This window comes from Cyprinodon variegatus, unplaced genomic scaffold (assembly GCF_000732505.1).
Source record: "Cyprinodon variegatus isolate N-32 unplaced genomic scaffold, C_variegatus-1.0 Scaffold107, whole genome shotgun sequence".
NCBI classification, from domain to species: domain Eukaryota; kingdom Metazoa; phylum Chordata; class Actinopteri; order Cyprinodontiformes; family Cyprinodontidae; genus Cyprinodon; species Cyprinodon variegatus.
Window position 1 is genome coordinate 1,752,245 of NW_015150560.1, and position 16,517 is coordinate 1,768,761.

Sequence of the window (16,517 nt, forward strand, 5' to 3'; positions counted from 1 at the left end):
ATTTCCCATTGGGAACCTACTAGCACTAAGTTGCTAACTGGTTAGCAAGATGCCTCAGAGACGCCGGCCACAACCAAACTGGCTTGCGAACCTTCCGCCACAACAATCCTGCCCCCTTGATAAATGACCAATTACATTCACTTTATTCACTTGTTTAAAGTCGGGCACCACTCCGGAGAATTCAGAAATACCAAGGTTGGAACAGCCGCTTCCCTACAACTTTAACGAGAAAATAGTGCTATGGAGAAGCACTACTACTGGTAGGTATGGTGCAGGATCTGTGGTGATCTGGGCTTGTTTATCTCCTAGAGGCTTTGGGAAAGTTGATAAAATGCAAAACTATGGACTTCTTAAAAAAGCCAGACATTCTGAAAAAAATCTGGCCACTTCTAACAAATGGGTAGTGACTGGCACCCGGAACATACAGTAAAACCAGGAAATAAGTATAGACAGACACAAAATCAATCTTTGGTTATGAATTTTTCAGGCTCTAACCCTGTAGGCTGAGCTAAACAGAAAAGAGTGATCAGGAGAGCTTGTGCGGTGAGGGAGTGTCTACAATCTCTTTCTGTCTGTTTGCCCAACTCTGGTGGACATGTAGCTGGAGCAAAGTTCCTTTTTATTTGGCCGTATCATGTCCACCACCAGCAGCTTAATCCATAACCACATTACTAATGCCTCATTAAGATTATTTACTTCCGCATTCAGTTTTTCCTACCTTCCTTTTAGGATCAATTCATTTACTGCCTGTATGAAATTTTACAGGCAGTAAAGCAAAAACAAAAAAATTATTTTAAATCATACTGGAATTGATCCATCTAGATATATGGAAAGAATTTAAGCTATTTATATATCGAGAGAATAAAACTCCAAATCAATAAGTAGCATCCTATCAGTGGCACGATTTTCCTTTAATTTCACTATAAAATCCTGTTGGATTGAGCATTACTGCACTCCTCAGCCTATTCTTAGAAAAGGGACATTTTCAGGCTGAAAATTAAATGTCAGTCTAGTTATAGAAATGCCACTCTCCAGTTTATCACTTTGTCATTCAAACAGTGACTAAGAGGGTGACTCTGCTGAGATCCTGACCCTTTTTTTTTATGGGATCATAAGTTTAATATTTGATGGCCGAGCAAATGTTATAAAACAGGGACCTTTCTTTCTTCGAATAGCTTCAGTGTAAGTAATCACCTTCATCTCGATGAGGCAGGATCATTATTTATGCAACAGGTCAGGGCATTGATTTATGATACGTGGGGAAGGAGGAAAAAAAGATTGCAGAGCCGTTAAAGGTAAAGGAAAGAGCAGCTTTTGTGTCCGTTTCTTTTAACAGCGTCCTTCCAGGAGCTCAGTTTATTGTCTGCTTCAGAGAACGCCGAGGCGATGAGAAAGCTCAGTTGTCGTCTCAGGGACATGCTGACTGTAATGCCAGGTTATGGAAAATATTTGAGAAAGCATGCTGGTTTATCAACACTCTAAACACCTTAGACTGATTCATTACTGAGCCTGGTTTCTGTGAGAGTGGATCACACGAAGGCGTGGGCGTCAGGTCGTTAGCAGTCAAGCCTCAGGCGAAAAGTCTCATTTAAATGTTCACATGGGCTAATATGGATGAATTTAATTTCCTTAAAACATGCCTCTAAGGGCACATACGCCACCATGAACCCTCTACATTAACTGTATGGTGAGTAATGATTTTGCTCCGGCATCTGTATGTCTCACTCTTTTTTTGCTCTAAAAGTGGTGATGGGCCTGCTGAAGGTAACAGAACGGCTTGAATCAATCACCATCTATAAAAACATTAAACTTTGACTTATTTTTCATAAAAGTTATTATGTTTTCTCAAGGTAAATGGAGAATAAAGTAATGAAGCCCTGCCCCTCCCCGACCTGTTGCATCCTTTTCATCAGCCTTCAGTCAGAGACTTCTCCAGATCTGCTGTAAGACAGACAGACCACTACAGGAGATCCTGCTTGCCTACAGCCATCAGCATCTACGACAACTCATTGAAGAAACCTTTATATGCATTAAAATAACATTTAATATCCCTTTGGAAAATAAAGCACTATTAAACTGAATCAAACTGAATTAAATTGAAGGATGATGGGATAAAGACTGCTACACTTTTCCCTCAGTGACAAGAAAAGGAAAACTTCTCCTTTTAGAAATTATTTCAGATTGTTACGGCCAGGGAGAGGAGGCTTTAGGAAAGCCATTGTTGACTCTTATTTTAAAATGAATCTTTAACAAAGCTCGGAAGATATGGCTTTATTGTCTTTGATTTAAAAGGTTTTACAGCAAACCTCAGAAATTAGCTGCCGACTCCTATGTAGATGATCACAAAGCCTAAATAAAACAGACAAATTTAAAACTTAAACTGCAAAAAAGGCCAATTTTTTCATAAATACACCCTATTGTGGATGTTTATGCTATTCTATCCATAAGTCGATATTTGCATTCTAACTTAAGCATATCAGAATGAAAATACAAAAAGTTTGTTAGCCTAATATTATTATTCATCCCTTTTCCGTCACGCTTATTACGAGGGTTACGAGGGGTGCTGGTGCCTATCGCCAGTGGTCGAAAGGCGAGAGGCGGGGTACACCCTGGACAGGTCCCCACTCCATCACAGGGCAACACAGAGACACACAACCATTCACGCACACACCTAAGAAGAATTTAGAGAAGCCAATTAACCTAACAGTCATGATTTTGGACTGTGGGAGGAAGCCCGGGTACCCGGAGAGTACACATGCATGCTCAGGGAGAACATGCAAACTCCATGCAGAAAGACTCCGGGCCGGGAATCGAACCCAGAACATCCTTGCTCCATTTTATCTTAATAAATTCACTCCAACTGACATCATAATGAAAATCTCTATGTTGAATCCGAAAAGAAAGAAAAAGGAACTGTACCATGTTGAACTTGTCTCCGTTAAAAATCAAAACAAGAAGAACAAGGTTGAAATTCTTTAGGTAAATAAATGTCTGTAGCAAGTGCAATCTAATCTCAAGCTAATTCAAACTGTCACTGACTCTTTTAGAGACACTGATCAACATCCTATCAACATCACAACTTGGATATTGTATAAAAGATGAAACCACAAAGTAAACACAAGTCCTCTTCAGGTTTTGCAAAGGATACCCATTAGCAACATTATTTTATGCAGCAATATGCTTATTCACTGTCTGCATCAATGAAGATTATCTCACCTCAGTATGCTGGATGCTTAAAGCGACTCCAACTGACACTCGTCTTACGTTCTTTCTAAATAAACAGTCCTTTGACTGATTATTTGACCAGTGTGTGTGTATAGTAACAGGCCTATTATCCCTAGACATACAGTATGGGCAATCATTAGTATGAAAAATTATACACTATCTCAGGGATGCCAAAGTTAAAAGAAAAGTACTGTGTTTTGATGCAGAAACACAGACACAAAATCACACCTTTCATCCCAATAAACAAAAACTACATACATTGGGATTACATCATAGGACAGCCTGCAGCATATATGGGGAAAAAATTAATGTATGGGAGAAAGAAAAACAGTGAGGGAGCCACTTAAAGTATATTAACAAAGCAATACGAATAAAAGCATGCATTTCAGCAACCATGACTCTCAACATAGATTAAGAGCGCTTTTATGTACAGTTTTAAAATAAAATAAAAACAGAAAATATGTATTAATGCAACAGCATTGGTATTTAAGGATTAAATATTTAATAACTTCTATTCAATAAAAATAAAGGCTTTTTTCTCACACATAACTAATTAAATATTCAATGTTCAATCTTCTCCAATAAAATTATTTATAACTACAGTAAGTGATTTGTCTGGAGGCACTTCCAGGCAGATGCTGATTTTGGCAGGCTTAAAGTTTTCCATATTAGATGAATACTTCTGAGGTTTTGCAAACGAAGGTTCATTTAAAATCCATCTTTAAGGATTTAAGTGATGGTGAAGGGTCCTCGAGGTGAGGAAACTTTCCTTCCTTCCTGTAATACTTCCTTCCATTTCACTTTTTTTTCAGCTTTTGTGAAAGTGACTGGTCCCTCCATTTTGGGATTCTGCCAAACTCAGTAAATGCACAAGTGCATCCATTCTTCAGACAGAAAAAACATAATGTCTACTATACCAAACAAAAAACTCCTTCCATATGAGTCCCTCAGAGATTTAAAAATATATTATATTTCAATTATTCCTCGGATTGTCTGCAATGCAAACTTAATTAGACACAATTTCACAAAACACGAGAAACTGCCTGAATCTTCAAAACTCTCATTAATAATCTCTGAATGAAAACAAGCAGTCAAGGGTTGAGAGAAACATTTAAAATTATGAAGAAAACCGAAAACATTTAGCAATAACCTATTATACTTTTTTATGCAACAATAAAGAAAATAAAAACACGACATTCAAGTTACCATCAGATATTCTCACTTCTTTTTTTTTTTTAAATGCTTCAATAAATTGAACCAAAATCATCACAAAAAACAAGGCCAGACGTATGAATTCTAGTTATTCTGCCTGTTGAGCCATCAAAAGAACATTTTCAAGATGTGACCTTATTTCAGTTTAAATATCACACACCCAGACACAAACATATCTGTATCTGTCAGCTGGTCTTTACCTTGGCACTGGAATCCTTGCTTTCCAAACCCCCTGTGAAAAGAGAGGAGATTGAATTGAATGACTTTTACTGTTTAAACATCCTGAATAACAGATTCAATCACACCTGCTTTGATTCACATTACATTCATCTCAAGGAAACGGCTGTTCAAAGAAGGACATAACTGTTAAATTAGAGTTTTTCAATAGATTAGAAATATTAAAGTTACATCTAAAAATATATATTATTAAAAGCAGGTTTAAGTAATTCAGTTGAAACAGAGAAATGCATAATAACAAATATGGGGGATTTTTCCACTTAAGCGTCACTGATGTTATTACCATGTTAAGTAAACTGAAAGGAGAAAAGGTTGTTGCTAAATAAAAAAAAATAACAATTTCTTGTAGATATTTATACATGCATATAAATGGAAAATTAGGTGGAAGGAAAAAACATAATAAAAATTAACCTTAAGGATTGGACAAGAGACAAGGTCAGTGCTTTGAGAGTCACCAAACACAGACCCATCTAGAACATTGGCAACAGCATCCACACTCCTGATGTTTGATTATGTCTTGGCAGAGAGAAAACTTCTTTTAAGGATTTAAAAAAAAAACTTTTGACAGTAGTATGAAGTCATCTTAATGTTTTATGGTTTATGATGATTATGCTTTCATTTTTTTAAAGAATTAGATGCCTCCCAATGCTGAGAGCTCTTATTATATCTGGTCTAATTACTATAGAATGAGCATTTTTGACCGAATAGCAAACTAACCTGACCTTAAATGTTGAATAATTTGGTTAAGTCATGATCAGACACAAGATCTGACAATACAAGCAAGCAGAAGGTGCCTACAAAAGCAACCTGGGCTTTTCTAATACCTCAGTATTCACATAGGCTCACTTTTTTACTCTACTTTTTCCTTCCACTCAACTTTCCATAGTTATGAATGTGGAACGATCTGTTGGTCATCGCCCCCTTTGGAGGAAATTAGTGACTGTATCCTGGAGGAATGTGACAGAAGCAGTCTTCCCTATGACTCTGTTGGTGATGGCTTTTTTCCACCCTCCCTTTTCAAAATTGAAATTTCTTTAAAAGTTGAATTTGGTTGTTTTATCATCTAGGAGTCATAAATCATCAACATTAAGAGAATTTAACTAGATAAAAATCAACGTGTCTACAGTATGAATTAAACAGAAACACATTAACTTTTGAAAGTATAAATGTCTCTAATTTACTTTGATGTATGTACATGGATTTAGTATTAAAACAAACTGTCATCCTACACAAACTGATGTTAAAATCATATATATATATATATATATATATATATATATATATATATATATATATATATATATATATATATATATATATATATATATATAACATATTATATGTTATGATACAAATCAAAACCATTCTGGGATTATTTTGGTGAGATAATAGTTAATGTTACAAAGTTAAAACCTCAATTACATAAATATGGTATGTAGTTAGCTGTTCCACAGCCACATGAGGGCTGCAGGTACGTGTCACCACAGGTTTTTCTGGGCTGTTTTGCCTTCATTTGTGTGTTCAACCACAGCGTGATTATGGGAACCTGAGTTTCAAAGACAAGCAACAAGTCTTCTGACTTCATGTTTAAGCAGAATGCTGATATGTTTAACTGTGAAGGAGTGGCACATGTCAGCCTGCCAACAGCATGCCATAAAGGGCCTGAGATCCCCACACAAACACAAACACACACACACACACACACACACACACCTTAAAGAACAGAGGACTTTAAACGTGGGTGTGCCTACAGAAAAGGACTTCAATGGGAAGCCAAAGTGATCTGTCTAGTTCAAGTGCTCCACAAAAGGCAGGAATTTGCTCCTTTTTAACTTCCAAACCATGTCCAGAGTATGTAAACTGGAAACATGAGCACACGTTTAGCAAGAAAATTCCTTTTTCCGTATGAGCAACTTTCAGAATTTCCATTGAGAACCAGCCGCCTTAGTGGTTTCACTATGTGGGCGGAATGGCAGCACATTAGTCCTTAAAATATTTGATCAGACAAAAATCACAGCCGTTGCTTTGCAGTTATTTGCTGAAGAATGCAGATAAGAAGAGAAGAGGTGTGACTCCTGCAGATTTCTTTGTTTTTTCCCTCAGTTACACAGCTTATAGTCTTCCAGTCAGAGTGTGCATGTTCTCCCAGTGCATACTGGCATGGGCGATTCTAGACAGGGGCCAGGGGCCGTGCAACTGGAAAATTGGCCCCTGTTTTGGCCAATGCACTGAAACAGTAATACTAAAAAAAATAATTTGAAACTGACTGTTGTGGTTTACTTTAGCAATTGTTTAGAAAATTAAAGTGTGTAACTTTGAGCTCCAGATATATTAAGATAGGATCACAGTTTTTACCTGTAAGACTTTGTGGCTCATTTAAAAGCCTATTCTAAAGGATGCACTCTTCCCTTGTTTGATGCATATACTATATATACATATGTATTTTTTTATTCCTTTTTTTTGTAATATGTCCCTATAAAAATAAAACTGGTAGATTTAGTGTGCAGCCACCACTGCATACTGGGGCTCTCTCCTAAATTGTCACTTAATAAGGTGAGCATGGTTATGCTGCCCTATGATGGCAGCCTATGAGTGGATAATCTCACACAGCACCTAATCCACCAGAATTTAATCTAACTGCTTTAAAATCACTGTTTTCCCCCAGTCTCCTGTGATGAATCCCTTCCAATGGGCCTACAACAGTAACAACTCCTCCCATTCATCAGGACAGAAATTGCAAAGTCTCCTACAGGAATCCCAGCAGTTTGATCCCTCAGAGATCTAAAGGGGTGCAGGTTTGGGAAGGTGGTGCCAACCCCTGAAGTTACGCGATGGAGTCGAGCGAAGTTATCCGATCTGCAACAGGCGGGTGGAGGTGGGAGAAGGAGTCAGGCTTACCAGATGAAGTCGGTGCAGTGGCTGCAGAAAGTCGGCTGCTTGAAGAACCTGGCTATGAATTTATGATCCTTCACTTCGTGGACGTTCTTTTGCCTCAGCGCGCCTTTACGCGCAAACCTGTTGGCTACGTCCGCGTTGGACGATTCGTTGAAACTTACATCTGCCATCGCGTCCCCTTAAATATCTATAAAGAAAATCCAGCGATCAATGCGAAAGCTTAGCTCCTTCCTGGGTTTGGGTGTTCCTCAGTCCGAGCAGACTAGCAGGCTTCAGCCAGAGAGCGAAGCGGCTGTCCAGACTGGAGACACTGGAGTTACTGGGTCTGAGGGATTTCCCTGCTTGCCTGCCTGACACTGACAGCTCTGATCTGTCAAGCTGGCGCGGCTGACACTTTCTGCTTCCTCTAAATGCCTCCAAATCAAAAGTAGGATACTGTAAAGTCGAGGGGAAAGTACTGTTGAAGCAGTTAAAATCGTTGGTTGTTTATTTTAACGTTTACAGTTAAACAAACCCAACAGTTTGTTTACCAGGCAGTTAGAATATTACATCAGGCTGTTGAAAAAACAGGTTTTAATGAGTAAAATTTTCTTTTCCAACAAATATAGAAAATGTTGGACAGCTGACCATAAAGAGTCACTAAGTATTGCAAAAAATAAATAAATAAAAAACTATGGCGGTTCTTTTAGTGTTTAGTGTTCATGCATATACATGGAAAGTTGGGTGGAAGGAAAACGTTTACATCCTCTAACTGCCTCTGAATCAAAAGAAGGACTCTTTAAATCAGGGAAATATAATGCTATATGATATTTATAAATAATGCAGCTAAACAAACCTTTCATTTAGTTTATTTGGCAGTTAGGCTATTACATAAGGCTAATACAAATGCAGTCTGCATTACTAAAATGTTATTTTATAACAAGTCTGAGGAAGATTTATCCACAAAGAGTCATTGATTTTCCTGACAATTTATTAAGCTACAAAAAAAGTTGCTATAAAAAAAATATTTATGTTCTTATACTTGTATTCATGCTTATAAATGGAAAGTTGGGTGGAAGGAAAAAATGCAGAAAATAAATAACCACCGGGAAACTTATTTCTATTTTTAAAAAAATAACATTTTTTAACAAAATCAACAGTTCCACAATAATGTTTAAAATCTAGCAAACGCTCTGTCACAGCGTGCACATTAAGAAAATCAATGACCTGGTCATCTAAAAGTTTCCACAACACTTGGAATATTTAGTTAACATGGTCATTTATTAGGTAACAGACCATCTGGTTTTGGCTTGTGACCTTTATTTAGGGTTGTTGTGTTTCCAGTGAGAAAACATGGAGAGATGTAACAAAGAGCAGACAGTATGACCCCGTCTCTTCATCTGTAATCAATGTGGCAAAAATCACCAGATCTACATGCTGAACAGTATGTGAAGATACATCATCATTGCAATAAAAGTATGTCCTGTATTAATATTACAAATGACTCTTTGGAGCACTGTCATTGTTTGGTGTTGAAATGCATTTCTTTTTTTTTTTTTTGTGTAATATTTAGCCATATGGATAGGTTCTAATGGAAACTGGTGCCAATACTAAACAAAATACTAAAGATTAGTGTCGGATGCGCAGAAAATACTGATATATTGCAACTGACATCATCATCGCAATTTTAAGTAATATTAGCTGTAACCAGACCTTATTCATCCATTACACTTTGTAAACATTAAAATACACCTATAAAGTACCACAGTTTTTCTTAAAGACACACACAACACAAACATATATATTTAACAAACTAATTTAATTGATATATTTTTGTTCGTAAAATACTTTCAATCTAATTCAGTTTGATCAACACTCTTTATTCCAAAGTTTCTAATTCACTGCAGTACAATGTTTCTCCTCGTTTATAAAAAAAAAAGAACCAAATTCTAACAGCTTTAAGGTCCATGCTTATGTGTGAGCTTTCATCGGTGAAGCTTTTAATCACCCTGCTTTCATCAACCCTTTATAGGGCACTATGTGAAATACTTTGTGAAACTATGTGAAAACATTTCAAGCCAATAGTGTTATTGGAATCCAGGACAAGACCTTATTACCTTTGTAACATTCAAGAAATAGGGATATTTTGATGGCAAAAATATATGTCAGTGTAATATTTAAAAAAAAAAATAACAAAAGTGCTTCTATTAGAAACTTGTGAAAAACACTCTGAGAGTGAAAGAAACACATTTTTTTTTGGTCCAACATACATTTTAATACATTAATGCTGAAACTAGCACTTACATTTTTTAGTTTATAAGCCTAAATATAATTGTTAACTAGACTTATTAACTTTTTAACTTTTCAATTAGCTCTTTACCTTTTTTTTTCTTGAGTTGTTCACTTTTTTTCCAACTTAATTTACAGTAGGTAATATATCATTCAAGGGCTCATCTAATTGGTCAGATGCCAAAATAAGATGTACAGCCATGTAGCAGAATCTTTGATGAATAGCTGGATATAGATCTTGTGCTTCTAGACCTCACTGAGGGAAGGGGGGGGGGAGGGGTTCATTTGAAAGGGGTATACAAGGGATCAAAAATTGCAACTGCCCTAAAAAGGGTTAAATCTTCTGAAATATAAAACATGAAAGCCTTACATAGAACATTTGAAATCATGTAAGTCATCAAGAGCTGCCCTTCTGTAAATTCACCTTTTAAAATCAAACTACGATATTTCAACAATTTTTTTTAATCTTCCTAAAAAAGAAAAAAAAGAAAAGAAAGGAAAAACAGCAGACAAACATTTCTTAAGAAAAAGAAAGCACAATTTTCTGAAGATTTTTCAGAGTTAGGTTGTTTTATTTTGGAGAACCAATTTCCGGTTCAGGTCCTGTGTACTATTGTGTATCTTGACTCTTCTTCGCTCGTCTTCCTTCTTTCTCGCCTGGCTGATGTCACGCAACAGGATCCACAGTGGGAGGGAGAAGGCCCCGGGTTCCACTGGAAGAACTGAGGCTGGAGGCGCCACCATGTGGGAAAAATGAGCATTACATATTCTTCCTCAAAGCCTACAGACAACTCTACTGGAAATTAATGGGTTACAGTATATTTTAAACAAGGTATCTAAGGTATGATCAAAGTTTGTCAAAGCTGTGATTGTGAATAGATATTTAACTTATTCTCCTTATTTAAGACAAAATACATACACGGTATTATTTGTGCGAAAAAAGTTAGGAATATCTTTCTCTATTTCTTTTCGGGTGCAGGGGTAGTAATGGCCTAGTGGTTAGAGCAGTGCGCTTGTGCTCTGAGAAGGTTGCAAGTACCTGTTCGATCCCCATCCTCTGGGACCCTCAGGAAGACCTTTAACCACTGAATACTCCCCAGGCACCGCCCAGTGGCAGCCCACTGCTCCCCTAGGGGATGGGTTAAATGCAGAGAGGTCATTTCTCCATTGTGAGACAATAAAAGCTCAATTTCTATTCAATAATTAAGCAAATTACCTTTAACTGAGTTGAAATTATACATAAACAATGGAAGAAAAAAAAAGATGAGCCAGATGGACATAGATGAGAAAGGATCAGTGCAAACTCTTCTAAAACAAACTTATGTTTATAGAACAGAGACGAGCTTCATCTTTTTTAATCTCTTTTTTGTACAATTTAATGAATCATTTTTATTTTTAATAACACCTTTTCTATTTGTTTTTGTTCCTGCACTGCGTGTTTTTCTTGTAAAATCCATTTGGAACCAAAAAGTTTCCACTCTCTTAATAAAGCAATCTGCACACTAGTTTACTTTATTACTTTTAGTAAATCTAGATGATGCATCCAACAGGTATATGGTAAACAGAGCTGTTGGAGCAGCAATGAGGTTTTGATAGGAGTGTGAATAATTTGACTTGTGTCCAAAGAAAATTCCATCAAAGGGAGACTAATAAAGATACTTTTGACTTTGTTCCTGTTGATTGCAGTAATCAATATTATCTGCAACAATAGAGGCCCTTAAAATAAATTTTTTATTCGGGCCTTTTTGAGACTTGGGCCTTGCTGAGGATAATGCAGTTATCTTAACCACAGTTAGATGAGTCATTTTGGTATATAAAAGGGAAATTTAATCTACATGATCTGATACCATAAAAAAAGAGCTGGAGCTGCGGGTTCAGACTTACCTAAGCAAACAGATCCAGCGTGGTGTTTTGCATGAGTGGAGTTCATTGTTTAGGCTCTGATTGCAAAAAAAACATAAAACTTTCTTACCCCTAAACATAAACACTTGCAGAAAGCTTTTTTTCCCCTCTTTGTAAGTACATACATTATTTGGTTGTTTGTGAAGTATATGCTTGCACATATAGAGTTAATTTCTTTAATCTCCCACAAGTAAAAACTATCATAAATAAGAAAAAGAAAATTTTATTGAAATTTTAACATAAAACAGCCTGTTTTAGGTGATTCTCCTAAATAATCAGTGACAAAATAACCCACATATGATGTTGAATTAATTAGATCAATTATTTTATTTTATTTTTCAGCTTTTGTTGTGAAACAAACAAACATGTCAGAGGGTTGGCTTCATGAAGAAGACCTGTTATGGTTCTCCCCTTTTGGACTTTGAGTTTTCAGTTATCTATGTCTTTCTGTTTTGAAAAAGTCAGAATTCTGAGATTAAAGTCAGAATTCTGGGATTAATGTCAGAATTCTGACTTTAATCTCAGAATTCTGAGAAAAAAGTCAGAATTCTGAGAAAAAAGTCAGAATTCTGAGAAAAAAAGTCAGAATTCTGAGAAAAAAAGTCAGAATTCTGAGAAAAAAAGTCAGAATTCTGAGAAAAAAAGTCAGAATTCTGACTTTTTCCCCATACTATACTTAAATAAAATACTGTAAAAAATCTGTTAACTTTTTTTTTTTTCAGTGGCCCTAATCCTCTTCCATAGTTTTCCCCTGTTTTTTTTTTTTTGTTTGTTTTTTTGTTTTTTGATGTTTTTTTGTTGTTTGCTTGTTTATAGTATTTTTTGTTTTTTGGGATTTTTGTTTTGGTTGCCTTCGGTTTTATTAAACCTGCAAGAACTCTTTTCTGCTTCCATCATCTCTGCATTTCGATCCTCAGCCAACCTCCACCCCCTTTTTGAGAAGATCAAATAAAAAGAGCAGAAAATTATATTTTTTTAAATATATTTTAATCTTCATTCTTCTGTATTAGCAGTTCATCCCAAACTTCATGACGATGCATTTTTATCAGGCTGCACAAATAAACACAGTTTGCTTTTAGTGACTTATAATTCCCATATAGTTCACTGACCTACAGGGAGTTATCTGCCCTGTTAAACAGAAGACAAATATTCCTAAATGACACAGAGCTGCACAGGGTGAGTGGTGCAATCCATTAACCTTCAACATTTACTGGAAAATAGTCAAAGAAGTAGCAACAGATCAGGGCTTTTTTGGTACCGTGGAGATCTGACATGTTTCTGGTTCTGTTGTTGGTTCAGTTACACTTAGATTTAAGTCATTAGTTTCATTTCCATTTAGAGTCAACCAAGTTATTTTCTTTCATTACAATAAATCATCTCTGCCTCTTCAGTTCTGAATTTGGGTTCTATAAATTCAATTCATGGGACCCAATTTATATTCAATTATTATAAGGCCTGTTGAATAACTGTTGTTATTTTTTTCTTTTCTACTTGACAAGATTTCACATGAGACTGTCTGTCTACTGTTTAATCAACAAGATCGAAGTTTAAAACCAACATTCAGTCAAACAGGTCTGCATGCATGCAATGTGGACTTTGTCCTTGATCAATAGTGTGAAGTTGCAAATCTGAAGTTGCATTTGATTGGATGAAGCAAACACTGTGGCTAAAACCAAATAGGTCTCATCCAACTCCCTCCCCACTCAGATCTAGGGTAACCAGAGCCGATTTCAACCCCTCAGAAGATGGTTCCCACTTTGCTGCTTCTTAGCCTTGCAGCTTTTTGCACAACTGTAACACCTGCAAAAGGTACATTTGCAGATTTGGAATTTAGAAAAAATTAAACTACTTGTGCATGATCATGTTTTAAAAGAGGTTTTTTTAAATCAAGAAACCATCGCTCACTTTTGTTTCTTCTCTCTTGCAGTATGTGGCCGGCCTCGTTTCTCTGATGGAGTTGATATTTCGTCCCTGAAACGTGTGTTTGAGGTTGGAGAGGAGGTGACCCTCTCATGCGAGCAGGGCTACTTACCTTCGACGGCCTCCCTCCCCAGGATAACCTGCACGGCTGCTGGAGAATGGACATCAGCAAACCTTGCATGTTCCCGTGAGTTAAAGCTGCAGTGTCTGTTTTAATGCTGTTGTTGAGATTTTGCAAGTTTAAAACAGAGAATAAGGTTGACTATGATCCTTGCATGTAATTCTGCGGGTCGTCCAGCACAGATAGTAATGCTCTGAAGACATGTGGCCTTCACCTTCTTTTTTTTTGTAGCCAAGATGTGCCAGATCCCGAGGCCTTTGCAGCCATTTGCAAAAGGCAGAACAGAAGCTCCTTTTAAGAGCGTTCTTAACTTCTCCTGTGATGACGGGTAAGACCAGAGCAAAATGTCCATTATTCCCTTACAATTACAACTGCAGATTGTTACAGAAACATATTTTCATTCATCAGGTATGTCATGGTTGGAGCTAATGAAAGCAGGTGTTTACATGACGGCACTTGGAGTAATCCGCCTCCCGTTTGCAAAGGTAAGACACATTAACCATACCCTCTGTCTTCATTTATGATACACTTTTTAAAAGATCCAGACTGGCCAAAGTTGTCTATAAGCCATCCATCCATTTTCGAACACGCTTAATCCCAAGTGGGGTTGCGAGGGGTGCTGGTGCCTATCTCCCGCTGTCAATGGGCAAGAGACAGGGTACACCCTGGACAGGTTGCCAGTCCATCGCAGTTGTCTATAATCCATTTGATATAAAATAAGGCAAAAAACACAATGATCATCTAGTTTCAAATAGCTAGATAGATTTTGTTGTTAGTGATGAAAAAAAAAAAAACACGTATCTTAATCTATCCATATGATGTAAAAGTCTACCAAGTCTTTCCAGCAGATAGATCCCAATGGCCCCACAAGGTGGAGAAACCACTAAAAAATANATTATAATTTAGTAAATTAACTCTTCTTACCTCTTTCCTTCCGTGCTGCTGCCCTCTGTTCTTGCGGCGCTCTCCTTCCTTTGCGCCACAAAGCCGTCTCTCTTCCGCACTCGCGCTACCCTGTCCTGGCTGCATTCAATGCAGTCGGACATCGGAGCTTCCCAATTGTAAGTGTCCAAATTGCTATGATCTGATTCTCGATTTCCAAGTTGTAAGCTGGGGTGGCAACTGGGGTGGCAAGGCTTTGATTTAGGGTGGCAAATGCCACCCCATGCCACCCTGGTAGATCCGCCAATGTTTCTGTTCATTCTTTAATAGCAGGTTGAAGGTGTCCTTCAAAGCAAGTCTGGTGGTGAAGAGGTTCTGCAGGAGAATAAAGCAACAGAAACCCTAAGTGATGCCACAAGAAGGCAGATGGTGATAATACTGGTGGCTCACATGATTGATGAACATGGGTAGGTGTGTTTTTACACTAAAAATTGACTATTTGTCACTAATGTGAAATCTGCTGTTAGGCACCTTCCGCCTAAAGCAATCAGAGAGGAGTATGCCCCTCCCTCAAAGATCCATACACCAAAAAAGGCTATGTAATGTTCCTTACCAATTGTGATCTCTCATTTTGTCCCAAAACTGTGTTTTTTTCCTAATAATTGTGGTTGTTTTTCTTCCCTTTTTTAGGAGCACTTTTATGATGCAGCACAGGATACATTTAATGGCGCCTCAAAAGAATTCAAAGGAAGATTAGAAGAGGATCTCTTGTGGCACCAAGTAGCTCCAAAGAGATTTAATGTGGAGGCCCAAATAGTGAGAGAAATGTGATGGTTTAAAGCCAGCTAAATGGAGAAGCCTGCCAGGAGGCCATGTCGCTGCTTAAACACACCACACACAGGTCCCTGATCTTTCACAAGATGACAGAGACTTTTAAACACCGTCAGAAACTTATTAGAGGTGCCAGTGGAAGAACTGACATTCTGACAATGTTTCCCAGATCTCTGGACACAAAAGGATTAGTAGATTGATCAAGACTTCAGTCTTCTATTTAATGGAAGTGGGATGTGTTCTTCAAGCCAAATGTCATCAAAGAGGCCCAGCGGCTCACTTCAACACCTGAGGTGAGAAGTTTGGTGCTTTCAGCGGAGTCCTTCAAGGAGATGACCAGGATACGGCATCTAGTACCAACATATATCTGAACATGGTTGACTGTTCAGAGTATTCGACACTGGCTCTATGTGGTCAAAGTTCTGACACTAAACTAATGAATCTGTCCTCAGCCTGTGACCAAGAGATGGCCTCCTTGTTTCTGCTCCTACATCTCCTTCCACCACCTGGAGGACAGACGTTTCCAGAAATCACTGCATGTGATGCAGCTGAGAGACTCGTTGTCTTTCACAAGGTAATTAAATAAAAAATGTACGGTAATTTGTCACTTTGCTTTTATAGACATGTATAAATAGGGATGGGACGATTTATGAAAACCGTCCGAATCGTTCGGTTCGACTGTCTTGGTTCGCTTTGCGTGTGTTTTGTTCGGTTCATGCGCTGCTTCTTTTTCTCCTAGGCGAAGCGTTTACACTCCAGAGCAGAAGGTGACGGTACTGCGACCAAAGCCAACCACCAGTAGTAAACAAGAAGAAGAAGAAGCGAAGCAGCGTAGCCGGGTGTAGCAGAAAAAAATCAGTTGTTGTGGAGAATTGTGTGGGTATGGCGAGTGGGAAAGAACAGGAGTTGGAAGACGCGCCAGCAGCACTTTATAGGTCTGCTGTATGGGACGCTAAGAAAGTTGTGGATAAAAGTGCAACAGTGTGCAAGCATTGTGCAACACGTTTTGTTTATGCTAACAGCA

The 16,517-nt window shown here is 37.6% G+C and overlaps 1 protein-coding gene across 3 annotated transcripts in view; it reads right to left on the reverse strand.

The window, feature by feature from the left end:
* Positions 1-7,910, reverse strand: part of LOC107084715 (protein kinase C alpha type) — a 175,371-nt gene extending 167,461 nt beyond the window's left edge. For all 3 annotated transcript variants that reach the window (XM_015374673.1, XM_015374670.1, XM_015374671.1), the window contains exons 1-2: positions 7,573-7,910; positions 4,638-4,669 (exon numbers count right to left, since the gene is read on the reverse strand). In XM_015374673.1, the coding sequence (XP_015230159.1) occupies positions 4,638-4,669; positions 7,573-7,739 (199 nt within the window). In that variant the 5' untranslated portion in view covers positions 7,740-7,910. The remainder of the gene's footprint in view (positions 1-4,637; positions 4,670-7,572) is intronic.
* Between the last annotated feature and the right edge of the window lie 8,607 nt (positions 7,911-16,517).